This window comes from Argentina silus (assembly GCF_951799395.1).
Source record: "Argentina silus genome assembly, chromosome: 12".
NCBI classification, from domain to species: domain Eukaryota; kingdom Metazoa; phylum Chordata; class Actinopteri; order Argentiniformes; family Argentinidae; genus Argentina; species Argentina silus.
In genome coordinates this window covers 14,898,882-14,908,881 of record NC_139666.1, presented here as the reverse complement: position 1 = coordinate 14,908,881, position 10,000 = coordinate 14,898,882, and the positions used below count along the sequence as shown (strand labels likewise).

At 45.1% G+C, this 10,000-nt stretch overlaps 1 protein-coding gene across 1 annotated transcript; it reads left to right on the top strand.

The window, feature by feature from the left end:
- Positions 1-945: 945 nt before the first annotated feature.
- On the top strand, positions 946-3,243 carry vgll3 (vestigial-like family member 3; the record flags this gene model as incomplete). Its single annotated transcript, XM_083682608.1, has 5 exons — positions 946-1,068; positions 1,843-2,167; positions 2,370-2,650; positions 2,711-2,996; positions 3,203-3,243. The coding sequence occupies 5 exons, from the start codon at positions 946-948 to the stop codon at positions 3,241-3,243; spliced, it is 1,056 nt and encodes a 351-aa protein (XP_083538734.1).
- Positions 3,244-10,000: the final 6,757 nt, after the last annotated feature.

Below are 10,000 nucleotides of genomic sequence, written 5' to 3'. Positions count from 1 at the left end.
CAGATTACACGCTGTGTTCTTCCTCTCAAAGAAATCTCAGGGCCATAGACAGATGCCCACATAGAGCTGTTCTCTCTCTGTCGATGCCCAATTCCAATCTAATCCGTACCCCTACCCGCTGGCACATTGTCCCTCTCCAAGTCACTTTTTTATGGAATGTAAGGAGCGGATGAATGTGCACGCAGATACAGTACATTCAGCTGGTGAAGCTGGCTCAGTGCAGTCATGGTGGTTCTTTAGTTTGTTGGTTATTTTTGTTCTGGTGTTATCAGTAGGTTAAAGTACTGTATTTAATACTGGGCGGTGGTAGCCTATCTGCCACAAATAAGGGTCTTTGTCCACTTTTTTGGTCATGACAGAGGCATCGAAGCAATGAAAATGAATGTGTTCCATGGAATTAATTTCCCTAACCTGAATCTGATAGGCCTAAATGTGACTATCGAGACACAGAGATAGTTGTACATTGATTGAATGTAAGATAACTATAACTATCTACTAAAAATATAGCTAAAAAAAAGAAGAAGAAGAATCTACTATTCCAGCTGCACCTGTCAGAATTCTCAAGGGGCCGCTACAATCCCTGTCCGAGCCGGGACAGCATACAGTACGCAGTGGGCGTGCGCGCACAACCCAAGCCCTCTCCAAATAAAGTACCGTCGAAAAACTTTCATCCAATCAGCAGCGCTCTAACAACTTGACAAAGTCGGGTTTGTCGGATACCGTATGTTCGATATCATTCCGTTTTGATTCGGGTCTGTAGGTGGTGGCGCTCCAACTGGGACACTATTGTCTTTATGCAAACATTCTCTTTCACTTGCTGGGATGTCTATTGTGCACACTCTGGTTTATATGGAGGTAGCGATGACGCAGAGGATAACAACCGTCTGAGAAGCGCTGTTCTCGGCTGTGATTCTCTCTGAGCTCCTCACACCCCGGTTCTACGCCATGAGTTGTCTGGATGTGATGTATCACCAGAGTTATGGATCTCACAACCTCCCTGCGACTCCAGCAGCAGCGGCAGCAGCCTACAAAGCGGCGTACTACCACCACCACCATCAGCAGCAGCAGGTTGGTGTCTGAATGGACCAACTAACTAACTTTAACTTATTTAAACTCAAATGATCGAGTTGTTGATGAGGATTTCAAACAAAAATGTAGTATGTTTTTATTGGCACGGACACTATATTACGCACGGGCCAGAGTTGGTGCTCAACTTTTTTTACGCGTGGCATAGAGGCTCTATCAGTTCACAGCGAGGAGTCCTGTGTTATGAAACAAAACATTGCCAGTTACAAAGTAAAAATTCCGATTTGACTTGTCCCATTCACTGCAGGTCACGCAGAATGACTCACTTCTATTAATCTTTTCTGTCTGAAGCGGTGATGTAATGACAGCTTGTCACGGTCACTCTGGAATGTTGATGATGATGTTCCATTTTAACTGCTGAACATCATTTGAATAGAAGGAATTTATTTCAGAGGAAATATAATCGAACACAGCTAACGTTTTCATCCATCATTCTCTACAGAACACAGATTGTTTAGAACATTTGTTTGAAAAGTAATTGACATGAGAAAGTTTTTTTTCTTGTTGTTTTATCAATTCATAACCAATTATTAGCTCCACAAGCTCCACAATTGGAACCCAATTATAAACATTATGCTTGGAACCTACACTAAATACACTAAAAAAAGTGTATTTACTGTATTTAGTGGCTTATGAGGAAGAGTTGTGTTGAGTTTGTGTGCTGATGATGCAGCGTTTTCTGCTACAAACACTCACCACCACCCCCCCCCCCCCTCCCTCTCTCTCTCTCTCTCTCTCTGTCTGTCTGTCTCTCAGAAGAAGCTGAGTGTGTATAGTAAGATGCAGGAGTGTGTGGAGCAGCAGTGTTCTGGAGGGAGACAACAGCGTGGTGGGAGGCTGGTTGGAGAGCTGGGGGTCCGGCGTGGGCTGGAGGGACTGGGATCTGGGCTGGGGAAGGAAAGCCAGCCCACCGAGGCTGAATACCTGAGCTCCAGGTGTGTCCTGTTCACTTATTTCCAAGGCAACATCGGGGACGTGGTGGATGAACATTTCTCCCGAGCTTTGAGCCAACCGAGTGCCTTCACCGGCGAAACCAAGGCCACCAGGACCAGCCCGGCATCCTCCACAGGACAATGGAAAGGTAAGGATGAACGAGGATTCCCACAGCCTTACGTCAGTTATGTAAAGGCAGCGCTGCGAATGATTTTGCTTAAATGAAAAAAGATGGGTAATGCTGAAATGAAAAAACATTGCAATAGAATGCCCATAATAAATAGTTCTGAAAATGATGGTTGACTGTGAAGCTGTATTTGTCTGACTGGTTCTCACCCTCTGTGTTTCAGATGGTGTGTCTCTGTCTGATGGCCAGTGTGGCTCCCTCCCCTCCTCACTGTGGAACAGTTCGTATCCGTCCCATCCCAGCCCCTGCCTCCCCTCTGTCTCGGTCTCGGTCCATCCAGACTTCTCCCCCAGCCCCACTCCCTTTCATGCCCCTGACGGAGGCCTCTGGACGGGCCACGCTCTCCCCCAGCCCAGCCTCCCCTCTCCAGCCACCCTGCCTGACGCCTGGCCTTACAGCCTCAGTCCCTCAGCCAGCTACACACACGTCCATGAGATCTACCCCCATCCCCATCCCCTTCCCCATCCCCATCCCCATCCCCATCCCCATCCTCATCCCCATCCCCATCCCCATCCCCATCCCCATCCCCACACACACATGCACCCCCGCCACCCCCAATCAGTATTACACTCTCACCCAGCTCACAGCCCAGCCCTGGACCCCCGATTCAACCCTCTCCTGCTGCCTGGAGTGAGGGCTCAGACCCATACTTCCCACAGCCCAGTGGCCCACATCTCACCCCACAGTGAGGGTCTAAAAGCAGAGCTGGACCCGACCCGCACCAGCCCCACCCCAGCCCCCTCCATCTGGCCCTCGACCCTCCACGGCCCGCTGAACGTCTATGACTCAGGTAAGCCAACCTGAATACGTGCACGTACGCACACACACACACACACACACACACACACACACACACACACACACACACACACACACATACACACACACACACACATGCATACACAAATGTCATGCTCTTGCCAAAGTGTGCAAAATGTATGTTGTTATAGTGTAATGAAGTGACACCCCCGTCTCTTTCTCTCTCTCCCTCTGTAGCTGTGGATCAGGACAAAGTGAAGGCGCCTGTCTGGTTCTGAGAGGGAATGACATCACCGGGGTAACATCACCATGGTCACTAATGACCCTGCCACTGATCTCTGATCCACTAAGGCTGGAATTTCCCCTGGAGACTCAGCAACTTTCTTGGGAATGCAGTCAGGAAGAAGGACTTTATTCCTATTGCCCCCCCCCCCACCACCACCACCACCAATCTCTCTCTCTCTCTATGGCTCCCATGTTGGAGGGATGCAGTGTTTCATTACAAGACAGTCTGATGTACAACACTGCACCCCTCTGTTGAGAGGAACTCTGGGATGGATTCAGGAAGAGGAAACATCTGGCCTCTGAAGGAGAGACCACGCATTATGTCCATGACAGAGTTGGGCAGGGATATTTTTTTTTATTTTTTTTTGGATACATATTTTTTTCTCAATTTGTATATAGCGTTTCCACAAATGTGCTGTCTGTTGTGGGACCTGTCTGTGCACCACAGTGGCTCTGTTTAAAGAGCTTTGTTTGTGGCATCACCACTCAGAAATACCATGTGTTCAACTTTCTTTACAGTATGTGTGTGTGTGTGTGTGTGTGTGTGTGTGTGTGTGTGTGTGTGTGTGTGTGTGTGTGTGTGTGTGTGTGTGTGTACAACAATTGTGTGTAATTGACCGTAAAATATTTTGTCTAGTGTACTTTGGTTGTCGTTTAAATATTCACTGCTAATAGTTTTTCAAGTGGTCTGTTATGATTGTGCCGTTATTATGTGGAGAAAAATATGTCAATGTTTGTGAGTAATAAATTGCTAAGTTTTATTGGCAAACATTCAACTTCTTTCAGAATAAGCTCAAAGAACACATGAATATATTCTTTAGAACCAAATATTTAAATATGTGCAGTTTAAGAATGTAAACTTTATAAAAAATAGTCCTGATTTTAGTATGTTTCCCAACAGAGCTAGGTTAGCAGCATCTCACACCTAGACCTATAACGTTAGACACACAAACACCTTTCTCTGAATCAGTATCAATCATAACCTCTACTCTGGAATGCTTCTTTAATTAGTATATTATACTATGGTATAGTAAATCCTAAGAAATGATTGAAATTGCTCTATTATACTATATAGTATAAGGACATAGCAGGGTTTCTATCCCATACTCACTCTGATAGGTATGTGTAACATGTGGCCCTGATATGAGCATGCAGCTCTGCTATAGAACTGGTGAGGGGTACATTCCACAGACAGTTATTGTAAGATACCATGACATGTCTGTCGCCTGTCTGTTTCGCCAAAATAAGGAATGTATTTCCTGTCTGGCCAGGAAGCTCACCAGAGAGAGGGGGTAGGCAGCACGCACACACACACACACACACACACACACACACACACACACACACACACACACACACACACACACACACACACACACACACACACACACACTAGAGACATGTCCTCATACACAGATAAACAGAGTGTGGATATTTGCCGCTTAGACGAAGGTCAGCACTAATCCTCTCCATTCTAAAGAATGTGAGCAGTGCTAGCTATGTGCTCTGGTGTGAAATTGAACATTATTTCGGAAAGAATGCTGCTTTAAATATTTTAGGGTTACACCAGAGTGCCCTGTTGCCAGTACCAGCATTATTGTTATCCACTACGGACAGCTGTGATGGGTGATGTGTATTTGTGTGTTGTTTCTGTGTGTGTGTGTGTATGTGTGTGAGAGAGAGAGAGAGAGAGAGAGAGGGGTGTTTTAGTGTCTGTGAGTGAGATATCTGACCAGGTGGTGTGAGTGGCCTCCTCACATTCCAGTTACATCCTTCTCTAAGGCCTCAAGCAAAACGCTCCCCTATAAACAGCTAGCTCTCATACATGGCAAAGTGTTTTTGAAAAGACATTTCAAGAAATAGTCCAATCCTGAATCCCAGTCATTCAATATGACTGTCCTACAGAGCTTTAAGTGTGTACAATATGAGTGTTTTTAATTTGTGTACAATATTGTATTTGTGTGTGTGTTCATTGGATATTAATATTGTTCTTGCCTGGCACTGTCAATTCTATCTGAAATCCTCCAGATCAAGTTGGAGTTATGTTGTCCATCTCATTTGTGTGTCGTGCTGTTCTACTCTACTGTGCACAGTATACGTGCTATCATCATCAGTGTTTGTCAGATGAACTCCTCAAAGCATCATAGCAAGGTTTTACTTGTTGTTCTGTTTGCATGTGCTGTGTGGTACTGTTACTGAATGTGACTGTGTTTGCTGACAAGAGAAATAAAACTGATGATCATGAAAAGAGGAAGCATTGAGTCCCTTTCATTAAGAGGTCATCTGAAGCACGGCTCTCTCCAGAGCCCTGCTAATTAGTGCTCTGTGGGCTCGCATTAGGGATAAACTGGGATGCTCAGAGAAAGGGCTGAGAGAGTGGAGAGAGAGACAGAGAGAAGAGGGAGAGAGAGACAGAGAGAGAGAGAGAGAAGAAAGAGACTGGAGGAGAGGTTGAAAAGAGGTAGGGACACAGCAGAGCACTCAGAGCTTCCCTGAAAAACACTCAGGTGCTGGATCCTATACCTCTGTAGATACCCTAGCACCACCCCAGCAACCAGTCCTTACTCCCCCCCACCCCCCCCACCACCACCCCTCCCTCCTCAACCCCCTCAGTGGGTTCTCCTCTCTCCTCTCCAGCCTGCAGCAGCAGAATCAAAGCTCTGGTCTTGTAGCTCCTCATTAGCATTAGCATGTAGCCTCTGCATCAGCATGTAAAGCACTTCTATGCTAACGGCCCTGAGCCCCCACTGGCAGCCTGGGGACTCACCACAGGCACTTCCACACACTGCTCTGCCAGGGGAAGGGCCAGCACAGAGGAAATGTAAAAGCAGTGAAACCACTAGTAGGTGTAAAACATCTACCATCAAAAGAGGGAAATTAATTAGGGAATGTAAAAGCAGACAGCACATATTTCAGTAAATATCGTAGAGTGTGTTATTCGCAATCATTCGATTCAGAAAATGTATATTTTGATTTTAGAATGTTCAGTAACACTCTAGACAAACACTGTATTGCACACTATTTTTCCCACACCAAAGCAGAGTGTAATGAGAACAGGCTGAGCTGAACCCAAAGCCAATCCCCCTCACGCAACACAGTCTCACAGAGACATGGTTATTCAACAGGCTCTTAACTCACCTTCATCACTGGACTTTTATGCTGGGATTTCTTATCCATTGTGACACAGCGATACATTCATTTTGACAAAGAGAGGAAATAGAGTTTTTATATTGGCTACTCTCTTTTCATGCCTGTATATTTCTGACAGAGTGCTCCATGTTTTCAATCCAAGAAACTCTCATGAGGGTGTATTTTGAGACACATTTTGTTTCGTGCTCTTGAGATTTGGCCCTTTTAATGATTTAGAACAGGATATATAATGAAGGAGGATGGAAAGAGGAGAGGAGAGGAGAGGAGAGGAGAGGAGAGGAGAGGAGAGGTTCTCAGTTTGTTCATCTACTAACTTGCAGTACAGCTCACACGCACACACAAAGAAATGGAACGGAAGAAATATAAGAATTGAGGAAATGTGCGCCAATTTTGCATTGCATACTCATTGTGATTAAACACGCTCTAATACATACTGTACAATCAGACACATTTATCCAATTAGGATATGAGGATTGAGTCGAGAAAGATCCATAAATCATCTGTGATTATGATGCAGAGTGAACGGAGGCGGAGCTCTAGAAAGCAGGAATTGACAGCGCAGAATAAACATTTGATCACGTCGAGTATCAAATGTGGCCCCACTGTGATTGCGGACAGACAAATAATTTTGCTGGATATGTGTATAATAAAATACTGTTCTTCCCAAGTAGGGGAAAACACATCCAACTGAATCCTAATTCAGGATGATGGAGCACGATAAAACATTTTTCGTGAATTAATTCAAAAGTGCATACCTGATTTAACCTTTATTTTAGCATGGAGTCCTATTGAGACCAAGGTCTCTTTTACAGGGGAGCCCTGCATACACACAGTTTACAATAATAGATAATACACATTCAAAAAGAGGTCCTCAATCAAGTAGCTGTAATACCTACAGTGCAAGAGTGATGTTTTTGTCTTGCCTAGGGAAACCAGGCTACCTACAGTACTGTAGTTTGTTTGAAAAGGTGTATGATACTCTTAAATGTCAGCTACTAACTCTGCATTCACAGACATTGAATTGTCACTTTAATTCTAACTCAATCAAAGTGAATTATACCACAGCAGCTGTGTGGCCTCGTGATGAGGCTGAGATGTGAGAATGTCTGTTAAACATTTATTATTCTTCATTCACACAGGCAACAATAACCGCAGTCCTCTCCAAACACACTGACATAAATAGAACAGTCTTCAACTAGAGGTTGTCCTGGTGGCGGGATAGGGGCATGTTACACTGTCATCAGGACCTTCCTCTAAGCAGCCCCTTTATCTCTCTCTGCTTCTCTCTCTAGAGGAGTGTTTCTCTCTCTACAGTATCTCATTCATTGTCTCTCCTCTCTCTCTCTCTCTCTCTCTCTCTCTCTCTCTCTCTCTCTCTCTCTCTCCTCAGTGGGTCACTCCAGGCAGCTCCAGACCGATCATGGGTGTGACTTCTCAACCCTCCAGCCAGCAAGACAGTGAGAGAGAGAGAGAGAGAGAGAGAGAGAGAAAAAAAAAAAGAGAGTGAGAGAGAGAGAGAGAGAGAGAGAGAGAGAGAGTGCTGATCTGTCAAAACATGGCCCCCGTCCCCCATCGCTGGGCCGCATTCCAGAGTAATTGAGCGGATGATTAGTCTAACAATCACCAACACAATGCCAGCTGCCTGAACGTGAACCTGCATAAATACAGACATCAGGCTCGTATGGCCCTGCTCAGAGAGGCTCAGGGAGGCATATGGCAGTCATAAGCTATAGTTCTACTCTAACCCCTCTCCACCCCTCTCCCTCCCTCCCTCTTTCTCTCACATCCATACACCATACTCCTCTCCCTGTAATTGGAGCTAATTTGCCCTCCTCATGCGAGGCCGAGCATATGAAACACTGGGTCCGGGGTGTGTTTTGGTATCAGGGTTATGTTTGGGTATTAGGGGTATTAGAAGGGAGGGTCTACCCTCAGCAGCCTGTCCATGTCAACACCAGAGTCTAATGAAGCATGCTGGAGTTGTTAGAGAGCACATGTCCTCTGATTAGTTTGATTAGACGGTTGTCTTGTTTTAAGTGTCACCTGATAGGTCCTTAATGAGCAGTTAGGAACACACAGGGGGCTGTTACTGGGTATTTAAGAACGAAAAGTGTGGAATGTCAGTGTCTCTCTTCATTCAGGTTTTTTGAACACTCGACATTGCTTTAGCACAGTTTTGAGTGAAGTTGATAAGGGTGCTGCTTTTAACATAATATTCCACACAATGAGTGAGAGTTTGATTAAATAATCAAAGTTATATTCAAATCATTTAGATCTCACCAAGCCTGCTATCATTTGATCAAACTAATCACAGTTGACTGACAACTTTACAAGTCAAAAGCACTTTTGAAGTGTTCCCTGTTCAAGTTGGTTTTCATCACCCTGCCTTTCCTCACAGCAGTGGAATCTCCTGAATCAGGCCCTGGGTGTCCACTCAGATACAGTATATCACTTCAGGATGTTTAATTATGTCCAATAAAAGAGTGGGATTCTCTGTTTAAACCAGTGAGCTGGTGTTTATTCATACAGCGGCGTATGGCACAGGCTGATGAATATTTGTACAGAGCTGTGTAATGAGTGTTGCATGCATGCGGTCTGTTGGAACTAGCAGCTGACAATGATGTTGAATTACAGTTAAATAGGCAGCTCCACCACAGGCTTAGATCCACAGTGATGAGTGTTTATGATCTGGTGTAACCTAACCAGCTAGGCTGATTCCACCTGCCCACCCACAGTGTAATGAAAGCACATACCTCCTCTCTCTCTCTCTCTCTCTCTCTCTCTCTCTCTCTCTCTCTCTCTCTCTCTCTCTCTCTCTCTCTCTCTCTCTCTCTCCCTCTCAGACAGTTTAGTCTACCTTATTTCACACAGGCTAATAAAGGCTTAATGGTGCCATTAAATATTCATCCCAGGACCCTGTGCTAGTCTATGGACAGGCTAGACTGGTATTGTAGGTTATACTGGTGATTCAGCAAAGATAATAATAAGACCATTAAAATGAACTACCCTAGTGGGAATATTTTGCATGCAGGCATGTATCACACCCTACAGTAGGAGGTCAATGGGCTTCCCTCCATCCCCCCATCCCCTCATCCCTCCATTCCCTCATCCCTCCATCCCTCCCCATCCCTCTCAGCCTCTCTCCTAGTCTGACCTCTCGCACAGACCTCTTCTCCTTCAGTGACTTAGTTGGTCCTGGAACCTGCTCTGGTCCTGGACTAAGGATTCAGGTTTGGATCAGAACCAGGGTTGGTTGAGATTCTGGCATTGGATACAAACTATAGTCTACTTAGTGCTTCATGCCCAGGGAACAACGGAGGGGGAGAAGGACAGAGTTAGAGGGAACAGATAGACAGAGAGGGAAAAGGAGAGCACAGAGGAGAGTGGGATGAATGATCAATACATTGGATAAAGAATAAGAGATGGAATAATTGAAAAGACATACAGGAATAACAAGCACCTGGAAAAAAATGAGATGGGCTCAAAAGGCTGGAAGGAAAGAATGGCCATGAATTACATACTGTAGCAGCAACCAGATGAGTTTTCATTCATTCCCATGTCCTTCAGCCTGAAAATAACGAACATCCCATTAAAATACTA